This window comes from Pelobates fuscus, chromosome 2 (genome assembly GCF_036172605.1).
Source record: "Pelobates fuscus isolate aPelFus1 chromosome 2, aPelFus1.pri, whole genome shotgun sequence".
In the NCBI taxonomy this organism is placed as follows: Eukaryota; Metazoa; Chordata; class Amphibia; order Anura; family Pelobatidae; genus Pelobates; species Pelobates fuscus.
This window is the reverse complement of record NC_086318.1, coordinates 360,500,997-360,517,951: the sequence shown is the minus strand read 5'-3', so window position 1 is coordinate 360,517,951 and position 16,955 is coordinate 360,500,997. Positions and strand designations below refer to the sequence as shown.

At 40.7% G+C, this 16,955-nt stretch overlaps 1 protein-coding gene and 1 long non-coding RNA gene across 6 annotated transcripts in view; one reads left to right on the top strand and one right to left on the bottom strand.

Annotated features, from left to right (window-relative positions):
- Positions 1-16,955, top strand: part of LOC134587360 (uncharacterized) — a 748,302-nt gene that overhangs the window by 634,014 nt on the left and 97,333 nt on the right. The window lies entirely within an intron of this gene.
- Positions 1-16,955, bottom strand: part of BCL2L11 (BCL2 like 11) — a 189,589-nt gene that overhangs the window by 138,708 nt on the left and 33,926 nt on the right. For 3 of the 5 annotated variants that reach the window (XR_010086627.1, XM_063443674.1, XM_063443673.1), the window contains exon 3: positions 2,288-2,397. Coding sequence is in view for 4 of the 5 variants with exons in the window: in XM_063443674.1 (XP_063299744.1) it covers positions 2,288-2,397 (110 nt within the window). In the remaining variant the exon portion in view is untranslated. Of the gene's footprint in view, positions 1-2,275; positions 2,398-16,955 lie in introns of those variants that run through there. The other 2 variants (XM_063443675.1, XM_063443676.1) reach the window with 2 other exon arrangements.

Genomic DNA, 16,955 nt, shown 5'->3' with positions numbered 1-16,955 from the left:
AATGTATCGTTTTATTCACGGAATTCATATCGTAAATACAGCTTGGGTGGCAGTTTATATAAATGGAACGTTTTTCTAGAGTGGTGGGTAAAGGGACCAAGGACAAATCTCTAAATGAACCAGCTGACAATTTGCACTGGTAGCTCCTCCCCCCCCCCACCACCACCACCACCAAAAAAAAAAAAAAAAAACCCACAATGATAAATCTTTATAAAGAGATATAGATATCTCAATAAAAATATTGGACAGCAAAATTAAAGAGATAAGATAGTCACCAATACAACTTTATTAAATTAATCAATTGTGTATTCATCGTGCCGCTACAGTTTCACTGCCATTTAGAAGTTAAATATCTCTTTTTCTGTTTTTGCACCACTAGCGACACCTCCGCTGGCTGTGATGGACAAAAACAATTTTATTTTCATGTAGGCTGTATCAATCAAATGTAACTTACTTTAGAAGTTTATCTCTTGCTCTGTAAATTGAACTTTAATTACATACAGGAGGCTCCTGCAGTGTCTAGCAAACTATTAACACAGCAGGAGATCAGAAATTCTAAATGAAACAGAGATTGTAATAAAGGAAGTGTAAACATTCGATGACCCTTTACAGGAAGTGTTTAGGAAGGCTGTGCAAGTCACATGCAGGGAGGTGTGACTAGGGCTGTATGAGTAAAGGTATTTAACTACTAAATGGCAGAGAACTGAGCAGTGAGACTGCAGGTATACGGTCTATACACCAAAACTGCTTCATTAAGCTAAAGTTGTTTTTGTGACTATAGTGTCCCTTTAAGGTTATTGTGCAAACGATTAGGATGGTTTACTGAAAGAAGATATAAAAAGCAGGCCGATGTTCCAGGTTTTAAACTTTGTAATTGTGTAAATGAGCTAGCACACCGAGTGACTATGCACAGGTCAAGCTAATATTTGTACCTGATGGTAACAGTTTTTATGATGCATTTAAAAGAATATAAAACAGAAAAAAAAAACAGAGGAGGAACATGTGTTTTAGTTGCAACAAGAAGTAGAAGCGGAGTATTAGAAAGGAACCACCACCTCTAAGTGTGTGTCAGTTTCCTTTTATTCATCCCAGTGATCGCTAATGAAGTATGCATTGGGGTGAGGCACTCAGTTCTGTGTGTAAAACACCCCTGTAGCACTTCTGCATGATCAGTGCCGCTATGTTCTTGGGATGTTCTGTGTAAGTAGGTTAGTGGCAATGCCAGTTATGGGAGCAACAAGAGGGTCTGTGTTTATATTTTATCATGCAAGTGTTCTGGTGTTCATTACAAATGCCTTATGACTGGTTATATAAAAACAAAAAAGCAAACAAGCCATACAACAGTATTATAGTATGAAAACTAAAATAAATTTTACTTTTGAAAGATGATCTTGGAGCCGATTTCGGCATATGGATTTAAAAAAAGAGATACTCTGGTCCTGGGCCACGCGATGGGCCCCTTAACGTGCGGCCCCGTCGGATCTACGGCGTGGCCGTGGCCGCAACATGCGGCAGTGGGAACCCGGTTGCAGGGGTACGCAGGGCCCCCTGGAGTGACGTCACAGCTGTGACCCCTGGCAGTTCCGACACTGACAACAGGGTCAAGAACACAAACATGTATTCCTGACCCTATAGTGTTAAACACTATCTAACCCACCTGGCACCCCTAAATATAATAAACTCTTGCCTGTATTCCAGTCTGCTGCTGCTGGCTCTGACCCTAATCTGCCTGTTTGGTGATCTCTTTCTCATAGGAAAGTATTGCATTGGCTGAGATTGGCAATTCTGATTTTCTCAGCCAAGGAGGCAGGCCGGGGCGGAGCCAAACAACGCTATAGCCAATTATCACCTCCGCATAGAGATGAACTGAATCAATGCATCTTTATGAGGGAAGTTCAGTGACTCCATGCAGGAGGCAGGCAGAGGCGGAGCAAAACACCGTTAGAGCCAATCAGCATCAGATGATTGGCTATAGCGTTAATTGAATCAATGCATCTCTATGAGGAAAGTTCAGTGACTCCATGCAGAGGCTATAGACACTGAATGGCAGTGCTGCACACTGAAGCACCTCTAGTAGCAAACTGTGGAGTGGCCAGTGGAGGTATCCCTAGGCTGTAATGTAAACATTGCATTTTTTTCAAAAAAATAAAAAAAATAAACTGTGGCTTACAGGCAATATTTAAAGATTTGTTAGGGACCTTTGTGAGGCCTACTCCTTTGGCTAACTTAAAATCCTGCACCTGTACGTTACACCAGAGGATACAAGAAATATATTCTATTTTCTTACCCTTCTTGGACCGAATGATGCGTTGAACTCATCTCCGATCCGACGAAGCTCGTGGGCAATCCAGATTTCTGGACTCATGTTGTGAGGCTCGATGGGATATCTGGCAGCTGCTAGACAAAAAAAAAGTGGTCAGTATTCTTAGACATTTCTAAACAAACAAAAAGTTAATTTCTTCTTAAACCTGAACACTCTAAAAACCAAACCACTATTTTTTAACATTAATCTTGCTGTGCCGTGTGCATGTGGCGCTTCCAGAGAGTTGTTTTAGGATCGTGCTCAAATAATGGATCTTAAAACAAAAAGGATATGTTAAACCACCAAAATAAGGGTCTATTTGTACTCCATCAGAAAAAGTGCATATATCGAAAACACAGTGAATGGACTGTTATGGGGGGAGGGAGTCCTAGGGAGTGGCAGGAGTGTAAGATGTCATTTTTCTGGAGATTGAGGAAGCTTAAAATTATGGGAAAGCAATTGAAACAAAGGGATAGAGCCTCCACTGAACCAACAGAAAAAAATAAAAATAGTGAGTATCAAGAATGACTAGTCAGACAAAAAGCTAGATAATGGGCAGTGGAGGTGGAGAAAAAATAAATAAAACACGCTAAAGTGCAAAAAAAATAATCTAGAGACAGATCCTTTTTATAGAAAAGATAAGGAGTGAACATTACATTTACATTTTGTGGATGTCCGATTGCTGCATCTTTCATTCACGAGTAGTTTGAAGTGGAAATTAAAGAATATAAATATGAATGAGGCCAAACAGTAACTAGGGTCTGAATTTTCTCTTTATTTTTAGCTGCTCTATTATATCAATAACAAGCACACGTGATTCTTTAAGGAGTCCAGAAATACTGTGATAGGAGCAATATTTAAATATTTCCAATGAAATGCTTGTTTAAGGTTGATGACAGGTTGCCACTTGAGTACATGAGGAAAATCCGAAACATGCGTAGCGCAGAGGTTCCTTTCATTACAGACAGAGGCAAAGGCCACAGATAATTGCCCAAAGCCCTCGTCTGATGTCCTAAAGGACCTGACATTTCATGTGACTCTTAGCTGCTGGCAAGAGAGATTCATTCAGCTAAAGTTTTGTGATGCATAGTGGAAACATTTTGAAAGTTGAGAAATGAGAAAGCAATTCAAAAAAAGAGGGGGGTACACCAATAAAAAAAAAAAAAAATTTTTTTTTAAAAAGCAGAGCGAGGGGCGGAGCCAAGCAGCGAACCAGAGCAGTCGCACTTCTCCCGTGCTCTGCAAACTATTGCCCTAAAACCTGCAAAAATCGAAAGAAATAAGTAAATTAAACTCCACTACTATACGCCTGACAGCATGGGGCGCAAAAACAAGCGACCAAAGGCTGACAAAAGCCCGGTAAGCCATGACATTGGCGAATTGTTCCGCTGCTCGCAGAGGGCCGCGTGGGACAAGATGGCGCTCCTTGATGAGGGCTCATCGTGCTCCTCGGAGGAATCCTCCCCAGGACTGAGGGACAGTGCCACTTCCAGTAAAAAGACGGGACCTACCCTCCCAACAGCGGGAGACAGAGAACCGGTCACGGCATCACAATTAAAGGCGATGCTCGCGGAACTCCGAGCAAACTTACAGGGTGACATGGCCCACTTCAGAAAGGCGATCGAAAACAACACCTCGAGGCTCACCCAGCTGGAAACCTCCAACACCGACCACACTGCCAGACTGACAGCGGTAGAACAAAGTCTGGAAAACCTACAACACAAACTACAGCAGACAGATGGCAGAATCAATGCACTGGAAGAGCACCGGAGGCGATACAACCTCAAGATAAGGGGAGTACCGGAATCACAGGGGATTACAGACTTACCTCATTTCATACGGCGGTTCATGGAAGCTTTCCTCCCTCCTAAACAGGCCAAAGCCATGAAACTGGACGGCATGTTCCGTCTCCCCAGGCCAGCAGAGGCCCCACAGGACATGACACCTGACCTCATCCTCCGATTCCAATCCCTGCAGGACAGGGCCTCACTATTGGCGGCTATCCGGAGGAAGACTCCGATAACTTTTGAAGGAGCGACGCTGCAGGTCTTTCCGGATCTCACAAGACACACACTGAGCTGGCGACGGTCCCTGAGACCCCTCTTGCAAGTGCTCCGGAACCGGGACATCCAATACAGGTGGGGCCAACCACACACCATCCTGCTCACCTTTAAGGGTGCAACACACAGGGCGGGAACGTATCGGGAGTTGGAGGACCTCATGAAGGCCCAGGGTATTATGCCGACGGCTGCGAATGGGGAGCCTAGCCTGGCTGGCCTGGACCCGGCAAGAATCCGGGAGTTTGTTCCCAGGACCGCACAAGCCACCCTGCCTGACAGAGCTGAGACCTGAAAACGGGGTCAACGGCCAAGAAGAGCTCCAGATATCCGTATACAGCCACGGACTGTCTGCTAAAGAGAACATTGGTTTACACTTCTTTCTTTCCTCACAATTCTGTAATGTGTAATATATGTATTCCCACTACCCCAAGACCTCTTAGACTAAAGGGTCGCCCAAACTAGGATGCAATTACCCACTGCCCACAAATAGCCCACACGGACCAGACACGATATAGGAACACCTCCTTGACTGACTCGCCACCCTGACTCTCACCAGGACAGAGCCCATCGCACCCCTCCCCCCCCTTCCCATCTGCGACCACACTACGCAACTACCTTGTCCCCCACATAGGGCATATTCCTGCAATAAGGGCCGTACGCCACCCAGCTACATCTCAGCTTGACCGCAGTAACATAGCCCTTCACCGGGTGGCATGCTGCCCAGACAGGGAGAAGGCCTACCGTCCCCCTGCCATACTGCAACAGCCTACCGTGGAAACGCGAAACCACAAATAAGGCTACAACAGCCTAGCAATTTAATTACAACCCGCCAAAATGGCTTAACCAAATTGGAATGTCACCTCACCGCCCTGCCAAACAGGCCACCAGTTGTGGTGAGTGCCACTTCCCAGAGGTAGCTCCCGCTCCTTAGTCTTCTGGAACAGCCCCCAATAGATAATAGATAATTGTCCTACCCGTCCGCTTGGCGGCGTTAGTGCCACTAAATGTTTGACAACTATCCACGCTCCGCTTAACTCTTATGTGATGCAAGCCTGTCTCAGCAGGCACAGTTTAGAATTAAATAATATTTGTATTCTTACATAGCGCATTTGTGCAAAATGTTGATGGTTTAATATGTTTTCAAAAAAAAAAAGTGCAGTATTATAACACTAATGCCAACTAATTTATATAAAAATTGTGCAGAATACTTCACATGCCAACCAAATGTTAATTGTCTGTATATATGCTGGTCAAAGCTGTTGGGGCATGACGAGCCCACTTGTTATACTTTCATGCACGCTAAAAATAAAGAATTTAAAAAAAAAAAAAAAAAAAGCAGAGCGAAACACTTTTCTCTCACTACCCCAAACTGCAACTGGTGCTGCATCTGAGCACAAGCAGAACGTGAAAAGCCATCAATCATTCACATGCAGGAGTAGGTAGTAATCTCCCCACTGCTACAATACTCACTTCAGATTATTAACGTGCAGTAATTCAGGAAATTAATGTCGTGGTTAAGTGGTTGATAGTGAAAATCAATCTGAGGCTTTCGGAAAGGACTTTCTGTGATGCTACCAGCGAGTGCAAAGGCAAAGCAAGTCAGGCAGAGATCAAAGGATGTCTTCCGTAAAAACTAAAACTATATTAATTTTTTACTTTGCTTGGGGGGAGGGAGGGGAACAGTACACATTAAGGCTTGTGAAATTGCTGCAAATCCCTAGGTCTACAGCAACCTCTGACCAAACCAAGAAGGGACTGAAAACTCTCAGCCCAAATTGCAAGGATATGTAGGATCCATCATCCAGCTTTTGAATTGGCTTACATTCATTAAATAGAATTACAAACACACACACAGCTTGCATATGGCTTTGTTTAATACATGGTGCTAACTGCATGAAAACATGCGCACAGTATCAACTATTTAAGCTCCCGTGTAGAAAACTATGAGACTGTCCAAACAGAATGAATAGCATAAACATGTGATTTACTCTTACAGTAAAACCCAAATAAAGCAGCACCGTCTTGAAGTAGATTATGTATTTTTATTACAATTAAACAAAACTAAATAAAAAAAAAAAAAATACAGCAATTTGAAATATAAACTGATCATTCACGCATGGATATAAGTCATATGTACCTTTGGCACCAAACTTAATTGTGGTAAAGAATTAAATGTAAACATGCGTTTGTTCTTTCACAGAAAAATTTACAAAAAAATAAAACGACATACACACAAGCACGTACTATCCACTCCGCAGTCTCCGCTCACAGCCAAGCTGAGAGCTTGCAAGGAAATTTAAGTAAGAGTATCTAAATACATTTCCTTGGCATGGGCGAGTAATCAGATCTGTGTAGGTTTTCTCTTCTTATTGCACGTGTGCGTGACAAGCCCGGGCAGTTACACAAAGTAAGGGACCTTGCTCTGAAACAGCTGCTGGAAAATGAACACTGCCAGCAATAAATCTTGTTGAGGAGCTGCCAGCAGCTGGATTGCCCCCAATCCCCCTCCTTGACTCAAAACAAGTGCACTGCTCTCCATTTCATAGCACAAGTGCCACTTAAAATGGCCAATAGCACAGTAGATTCATGTAAAGTGGACAGTATGCTTCAATGATCCCCAACCTGTTCGTTCTCATTAACATTCCATTAGTAGTGCAATGGGTGCCAACAAGAGTAAGACCGTATGAATATTTTATAATTCTCGATCTCTCCCTCTGTCTAGATTTCTATATAATTTTACATGCAAGACAGAATAGGACACCCAGTACCTTCAGGAACACTTATACTGTACATATCCATCAGATTCATATTTAGGAAGTGTTGGGACTTTGCTTTTGCAGTCTCCAGGATTTGATTCAGCTTGTCCGATAGGGTGCATTAGTTCGGCACAGCCCAACACCCCTATACCCTGGTATTTATCACTGTGCTTGGCCACAATATTCAAGAAATCAGGAAGCAAGGAACACCTAGGTGTTTCAAAGCCAGCAATAAATCCATTCTCTAATGGATTAATAGAAGATATTCCAACTAAAGAAAAACAAACAAAAAAAACACATACAATCGAAGTTTCCACATTCGATGCAGATACCCAGGATTTGTAGTTTCTACAGTGAGTGGTCAAAGATGTGTCTCAGCCAGACCTGGCACTCCCATATTTTTCACGGAGACTGATGAAACATATCCAATAATTCCCTGCACAGTCAAGTTTATGGGAATGGAAGCAGTAATAATCTGAACTTCGCCAAAGTCCTGCTGTAGAGCCGTCATGGCTTAATTAGCTCTATTTGCACCAAAAGGGACACCGTGCGCTGGCGAATGGAGCGCTTTTTTTTTTTTTTAAATGAAGATTTCAAGCTGGAAGTGACCTTTTGTTTTAATGCATTCAAATCTAAAACATATACACACACACACACACACACACACATCTATACACCTTTAAATGCTTCTGCAATGGTCTCCTAGGCCAAAAATATGTTCAGCCAATCAGGAGGATCGCTTCCTATTCAATAGAACCTTGGTAGCAGTTCCATTCGTCAAAAGATAAACAGAAATGATGCGTTTGCAGGTGACAGCGACACTAGGGGTGAAGCACTATTCACACTTTGTTGACTGAAGTGGTCAGGCAGAATTGCCCATGCATGCAACTCAGCCACGATCACAGTAAACCGTGAAGGAGTCTGCCAGGAACAGAGATTTGTCTGGTGCAGTCGTTTCCAAACTAGTCCTCAAAAGGCGCCCCTACAGGTCCAGGATTTAGGGATTACCCAGTTGGGTCTAAAAGGATTTTTTTTCTTTCGTCTTCTAAAAACACCTTGGACACAACTGGGTAATCCCTAAATCCTGGACTGGAAGGGGTTTGGGAACCACTGGTCTAGTGTAAATGTGCCATACAAATATGGCAGGATGTTTGGTTGTTACCAAAACAGGTGTATCTTAATGAAGCAGTTTTGGTGTACAGATCATGCCCTTGTAGTCTCATTGCTCAATTCCCTGCCATTTAGGAGTTAATTAACTGTTTATAAAGCCCTAGTCACACCTCCCTGCATGTGACTTGCACAGCCTTCCTAAACACTTCCCGTAAAGAGTCATCTAATGTTTACACTTACTATATTGTAAATTATGTAAGTTTTAGAATTTAATATCTCCTGCTCGGTTAATAGCTTGTTAGACCCTGCAGGAGCCCCCTGTATGTGATTAAAGTTCAATTTACAGTAAATGATATCGGATTGAAAATGAAACCATTTTGTTTTCATGGAGATTGTGTCAGATAGGGGAGTTGTAGCTCAGGCTGAATAGACAGAAGCAAAGTGATTAAACACCTAACTGGCAGAGAATTGAGCAGTGAAACGGCAGGGGGGATAATCTATACACCAAAACTGCTTTAGTAAGCGAAAGTTATTTTGGTGACTCTAATATCCCTTTAAGCATAGTTTTTACATCCAACATAAATAGATGCCTAGGGCAGCCTTGTCTTATAGGTACAGTTAATTTAGTAAATCGTTGCAATCATAATCCACTGTGTAGAGAGATTGATATTGGGAGATGGTGCAATGAGCTTATGTTATTGCGTTGGTTATATTATGAACAATTAAATGTAAATAAAGATTTTACAAAATATTAAATGAAAAAAAAAAAACACACACACACACACACACACCACATCCAGCATTACAATCAGTAACCTAACATATGGCGGTACCTGGTGCCCTTTACTAGGCATTCAGAATAGCAGGCTTTAAGTTTCTGTACGTCAAAGTCAAACAAGTTCTAAAACTGGATTAAAAACATAGAACAGTGGTAAATAGAATCACCCTCACAAAATAGAAGTTGGTCAAAAAGTTACCCATTTTTAGAAGTAAAACGGAGCATTACAAAAAAAATTCTAGTGTCTACAAATCACAGTGAAAATTAGCTGTTCTGCTATATTGTGTGGGTCATGTTGCTTTTTTGGGTGGTGTCTTCCCGTGCTTCCTTTAAAAACACATTCAACCCTCCAATTTCTCCATGTTCTAACACACAAGAGAGCATCTGAGGCTGCCGTGGCTTCAGCCGCAATTATCGAAGGCCTCAAATAATATTTTTACAGGTTACAGTCTTCAAGACAGGGTTACAAGAATATACTCCAGTTTAACAGCAACGTGCAAATCATTTTTACTTTTTATTTTTATATTTTGCTTTCTGGCTAGGTATGGTTTTAGGTGAACGAGTTAAATATAGTTTGTGGAGAGGAAAATCAAATAAACTATTGAGGAATTACACTCGCTTAAGGATATAAAAAAAAAAAAAAAAAAAGAAATTTAGAATATAAAAGAAATTTAGAGGTTAGAGAGCACGTACCCAATACAACTTATTCTGTGATACAAACACACAGGTCATGATGGGGTAACCCAAAACACAGAATACGGAAACAGCTAGTATAAAATAACAAAGAGCAAAATACATCTACTGGACCTTCGTGTGTCCAAGATAGGCGAAAATACAGTGTGAGAAAGTAAGCCACGGTCAACGATTCCAGAAATACTCTTAAAACAATTAAACAAGCCAGTGTTGTGGGTACTAGAAAAGCCAAATAGTCTAAACGAAGAAGAGTTAGTAAGAAGAACACCAATATGTCAGAGAGCAATCTTGGGCAATAGGAACCACAACAGGGCAAGGATCCCACAGAAGATGTACAACATTGGGTGTTGTACATATTCAATACAATGTTAAACAAGGATCTGCACAACAGTTCAGCCATAAGACTTTTCCCCCACAGATCAATGACATGACAAACTATAAACAGACTTCGTATTGCAGGGTTCTAACTCATGTAGTCGGCGTGATATGGCCATGAAAACTCGGCAAACCTATGAGACCAATGACGTGCATCATGTCCTGTACTTTGAGCCTCCGAACTGGAGGTTACAAAGTGTGCCATGCTCAACATGACAGAGGCGGCACAGGATCCTGAAATTTAAGGCTGATGAGTGTATTCCAACACACAATAATATGATTTGCATCAACTCTTATCCAGCTCACGCAACATGGCCAATACTGGAGTATTACTTGACATTAAATTGTCAACACTATGCAAATTAATTCTAGACGGCATGGGAAGCTTGAGTTACTGGAAGAAAAACTAGCAATATTCACAGAGGGATAATCTGCAGTTTGACAGCCCTATAGCCAGATTAACAATTTGTAAAATGTAAATCTGCCTTTTTAGTTCCTTTCTTTTCCCCTTCACAGTCTTTTAGCTAGGTTGACTCCATTTACCCGATAAAGTGACTATTTTCAGGCCGTAACGTAGCACAGCCTCACGTTTCACCTTTCCTGAAGTAATACAATTTATTCCTTTTCACAATAGGTTTGTTATTGTATGCGAGACCATTCACAGATAACAGGGTAAAAAGGATTTTGTCTATCAAATAAAACACATCTATATTAATAAAATATATTAGTGGGTTGTAGATGCATTCTGGCACTTCGACAATACACAAGTTCCACATAATTTGCATAGTTAAAATGGGCACTCCAAGCTCTGTAAGAACTTGCAAACTTGTCCTGGAATCTTAATGAAGTTGTCTGGGTGCTATGCACTGCTCATTTTAACCCATCAGTTGTAAAATATTTTTCATTGCAGGGATAACCTGCCTTTTGATGCACTCATCCTGAAACTTGGCTATTTTACACAGATGGTCTCATAGTCCATTTGATTGGCACAGCAAGGCTTCTCAATGACATTGAACAGGACGCTATAGCATTAGAAAAACAGGCTTCTAAGATAGTGTTCCTTTAAGCACAGGTAGATGCAAAAAAGGTGCTTAATATTTCCATTCGCCCCCAACCTTTGGTCAGAAGTAATTCACCCCTGGTGAGTGTGCCAGAGACTCTCCAGGTTTGCAATGTCAAGTATTTAAGACTTTACTTTAACTAGTGAAGAACTTGATATTATAAGCCCCGAATAAACCATACTGCATAGACCAAACAAAGTCAGAGTCATGGTGCATGCCAACCCACTTATTTAAGGGGTTCCCACAGTTTTATGTGACCGTGCCACTCACATTCTGTGCCATCTATTGCTCTAGTCATGACAATACGGATGTAGTCACTGGCATTCTGGTTTTCTAATTAAGGGAACTTAATTACATTACGGTTACATTTTCTAGAATATGTTCCTGGGTATGGCAGTAGAACATGCTCAGCATGCGGTCATAGAACATCATGAATTACTGACAGGTGTCTGTTACTTCTTAATCTGGGTTTAATAAAAAGATGCGAAACAAAAGGGTTTTTTGTTTCGTTTTTTTTTTTGTTGTATTTAATTGCAATAGCCTAGAACTATCCCTTTAACAAATCCCTCGGCATTCAGAATCCAAGCATCTGTTTGCTTTAGGACAACTTTTTAAAAGACACACAGTGATGTCCAGGGGCAAGTATTCTACAAGTAAACATTTTGTGACACCTCAAGAAACGTGCTGGAGCCTCACCAACAATGCAGAGAATTGTTTTGCAACTTCGACATTTATAAGTATACACCTTTTTGTATCTCAGTCAAGTAACAATGTAGCAAAACACTTTCATAAGCTGGGTATTATTCTTGAAATGTCAAGCTTCTTCAAACACCCATTTTGTTAACACTTTTGCTACCCTTTTTACGGTGTATTGAAATTGTTCAGCAAACAAAAGCTACAAATCTAATCAGTCTGTACACTAGATAAGTTATGAACTTTTAATAAAGCCAACATGACACAATCTTGGCACCCAAACCTTGTAACAGCTCAACAGAGATAATCAGAAATGAACTCAAATGCTAAAGTAAAACAGGGACGACTACGAAGGTCAGAGATGCAGACCAAAAAAAAAAAATAAAACTTTAAAATACAAGCTTTATAATAAGTTACAATGGTCCCTAAGGGACCAAACGTAAACCCCCATACTTTACCAACATTGGTGCTGATAACAGCATTTTTAAAAAAAAAAAAATTGTTTAAAAGCAAATCTGTAACCTGGGATTTCTGCATATTTTGCCGAGACCACCAACTCCGCGTCTTCCAGTGAGGTGGCCTGGAGGTGCAGGGGATGGGAGTTTTTACTTACCTGAACCTGTCCATCATTGGCTATCACCATCTTTCTCGAGGTCCTCTATAGCTTCTGGTGCCACATCGGCAGCGGGCATCAGCAATGTACTCTTGCGCACAAGCGAGGGGTACAAAACTGATGTCAATGGAGTATCTCATAAGAGCCTCCATCATTAGAATTACTGAGGGCTTGACAAAGTTTGACAAAGTAGCACTGCCTTTTGTCAAGCATATGTCAAGCATAGAAATAGTGCATAAGAGTTGGCTCTATCTTGTGATATTTGTAAGCAATCTATTCCTTTCAGCCTCCTGACAACATCTGTATTGTTATTTTAAAAAATTGCCTTGACAGTCCAAAAAAAACGTGAACTGGACATTTATACAATGTGAACCAACCAAAGGAATGCACATTTTAGGCCTTACTAGCTGAGCTGGAAGAATAAGGGCTGGAGAATTGTTCTTTTCTATTTTTGCCTAAAATGAGCCATTTACACACATACAAGCCAGTCATGCTCCATTTAGGTTGCAAGGGAATAATTTACCATCAAATCTAAATAACGTGGTAGAGCAAGATTTTAAAGGAGCACTGTGACTAGTGTTTGCGATTCTGTTGTACAGAATGTGCATTTCATTTGTAAAAAACAATTATACGGTTAAATACTAGTAACCCTTCCCCCTTGGGACATTGCAATGTGATCTGGTATGTAAGGGCACTGCTTAAACAGAATATGTATACCATGTCACAGGTTAACGTGACACGCAAACTATTTGACACTCCATACTCCTGACCAAAGCACTGGACAAAACATCAATTATAACTGCATGAGAATTCAATTAAAAAAAAAAAAAAAAACACCCTTCTTTAAATGCACAATTTAGAAGAAATCCAAAACTTTGCTGTAAGGTCAGACATGGGGTGCTATTAATTCTTTTATTGTCCTTAAAATACCAACAAAATGCCCCTAGTGCACGGATTTATTTTGAAGTCGGTGTTTTTAGAATAAAAGGTCACAACTAGAGTTGTGCTTGTTGTTTACTGAGCTGGATTAGAGAGAGTCCTATCCTTTAGAGCATTGGTCTCAAAGTACAATTCCCCACAGCTACTTACCTCAGTATGGAGGTATGTCTGAGTTCCAGGCTCTGTGTCCTGAATTGCCAGTGGTATGTTCAGCATTATGGCCACGATTGTGCCTTTGTTTGTCTCCTTAGTAAAGTTCCGGCATTTGGCAGGTGTACGCCAGAACTTCAGTAATGAGTCTGTGCAGGGAAGAAGTGTATGTATGTTTGCATACCCACAAATCTCTACTCTATAAACACACACAAAATAAAAATGTGTATGTGTGTGTGTGTGTGTGTGGGAGTAAAGATTTGTGGGTATGCAAACACCTCTGACAACAGAGATCTGAGGCCCCCTGGGAGATAAAAGTAAAGAGCTAGACTAGTGGCCCCCAGGTAAATTGACTGCTAGAGGAGTTAGAGAGATATATATATATTTATTATTTTTATTTTTTTAAACTCCACAAAATATATATTATAAACAAAGGGACCAAGGAGCTCCCCCATATCTGTATGTCAGGGTGTGAATCTCAAAGCAGCACAGACAGGTGATTAGCCAATGTTAACAATGCATGCTGCTCTGGGTTTCTCTGAGAGCCCCCAATGAATGTACCCGTATGTCAATGAGTGAGGCAGCAGAGCAGGAACCTGGGGTGAAAGCAGGAGGTGTCTGCCCTCTCCGTCAGTTCACTCTGAACACAGACTGTGTACGTTTTAAAACCAAAGGCTGCCTTTGTTTACATTGCTTCTATTTTGTCAAGTAAGCAGTTTATCAAACTGGGAAAACAATGAGCACGCTTCTCCTTAAAGTTACTAAGCTGTAGCACCTCCCACAGCCTCGCAGTTATTCCCACTGGTCACAGAGTTCTATTTTTATCTTCACTTTTACCAGTTTCAACGTACACTTCTCCTCCTCCCCCCCTCCCCCAATACAATACAAAAAATATAAACGGTTTACACGAACAAATCCTAGATTGCCAATTTCAGCATATTATAAAATGTAGTTTGACAAGTTATTAGGGGAGGGGGAGGGGGTTAGGATCTATGATCACAAGCTAATGTTCTGAACATTTTGTTTCCCAAACTGAAATCAATATTTAAGCATGATCTAACAAGTACTACTGTTCCAAAGCACGAGCTGGCCCACTAGACAGAGTATATCAAACAAATGGTGCAAAAAGATAATGCAGTACAGTTACACGCACATAAGACATGGTCCAGAGGGCTTGTTAACTGAGAAGACTCAATTAGAATAGAAAGGGGTACGGAGTTTGTTGGCCAATATTCATTCCTGGTCTAAGACATACAATGTGAAGCAGTTACTTGGTAAACCCTTCATTAAGATTAATGCTAGACATAGCACTATTGTGTTTAAGAGGGTAAAAATACACTGAGTCACAAGGCCTAAAATAAGTAAACATTCACCCAGCCGGTTGCGCAATAGAATGAAAAGGTACAAATTTGTAATGTTCTGCCAGAGGCATTTGGTCGGGGCACATTACTGAGCAATGCACAGCTGCAGACAACTCCTGTCTGTAACAAATAAGGTTATCAACGTTTAATGGAAGGCACCCAAGGCCTTAAATTTGTATTATTTACCATGACTTTAAGGAGACAAATGGTACAGACTGCCAAAGCACAATGCCAGTGATTATATACAGCAATCAGGACAACCATATTTCACCTATTCACAGCATTAGGAGGGACTTTGAATTGGTTGTTGAATTAAAGCTTTATTAAGGGAGGAGAAAAAAAAAATATATATATATATATAAAAAAAAAATTAATTCAAATCTACATACAAATAATGTACGCTTGTCATAACACGTTAAGATAGAGTATATTAACCCACAGAAATTTCCCCCAATACATTTGTACAATAAATAAAATAAAACAGTTCATATACCCAAATTACGGGGAAAAATAAAAACCTACTAAATTTTACAAACATTTGTCAATCATTGGGTACAGGTATAAAGGAAACTTGGTTCCCGCCCAGCAAAAGTATGGCCAATAAATGCTGGGATAAACCTGGGGTATATGAAACATGAACCTATTTAACTAGACATTTAGAAGATAGCATTACAGATATAATAAAACACAGTATTGCACTGGACAAATGAGAAAGATTTAAACATTATTTTAATTATTCTATGAAGCCATAAATATCCAAATAATGTCAACAAATACAGAAGATTTTTTTTTTTTGAAGGGGTGGGAGCAGTTCGGGTAATCAGAATGTATACTGTATTGCCAGTTGTGTCATTTAAAAGGAAAGCAAGTGCAAGCCAGCATTTACTTGATCCTGCGCCAAAATGAGTTGTCTGTTGCCAGTTATTCATTACGATGTAAGCAGCATCATGTACGCTGCCTGAAATAAAAATTGGGCACTAATTGGCTGTCACAAACACATCATATTCAGCATTGACATGACACTGCCTTCTTCAGTACTAGAGAAACTCAAATGATACTTGGGGGAATAGGAATTAAAAAAAAATATATGTATATTTTAAATAAACTTTCTCCAAATACACTTTCTTACAAAATGTTATATTGCAATTGTAAAATGTGTCTTTGAGAGGACTTGGTAAGACAATACCAATCACAAGGCCACGTTTCTTTATGAAGAATAATCCAGACAGTTTTTGCAGCCTTAAGTCCCTTCCAAACAAAACAAACGTCTGTCCCATCACAGCAAAAGAACATGGATATGCGAAGTCTGCGAAGGTTAATCTTAAATAAATGAAGGCCCTTTGGGCAGGAAAGAACCAACAGAAGCACTCACAGCAACTTAGAAAACACAAGATTTCATAAGGAAACAAACAGGATGAAGAACAATCAGATGGCGATAGCAATCACTTTAATCGTCATATGAAGTCTGCTCCAGTAGGTGAAGGGGTGCTTAGAAACAAATTCAAAATTAAATAGAAGGAAATTACAGGTCAATCTTGTTTGTATAGTCTTAATAAATAGAGGGCTTCTAACTGGAGACAGGCGTTACATACCAAACAAGAATTACAGCTGCTGGGCACCCAAACCAGTGGGTCTCAACATAACTTCTTCTCTGTACTCCAATAGTGGGTTAAATTAAAAGACAAGCCAGGTCTCTCGCTCACACACACACACACACATAGGCGTGTGCACGGGGTGTGCCTGGGCACACCCCAATCCCCGCGGCACGCCTATGGATTAAGTCCTGCAGGAACAGAGTTCCTGCACTTTTTATGAGCAGGAACACCGTTCCTGCAGGCACTCAGCGCCCCCCTTCCTCTCCCTGTCATGGGGGGGCAAGAGGTGATGGACCTCATGGGTGTCTGAATGTATGAGTGTGTGTATCTGACTATGCGTGTCAGTGTGTGTGTACATATATATATATATATATATATACACACACACACACACACACACACAGGAGTGTATATTATTTGTTTTTTTTTTTTGGGGGGGGGGGGGGGGGGAGAATCTTGGGAGAGTTCC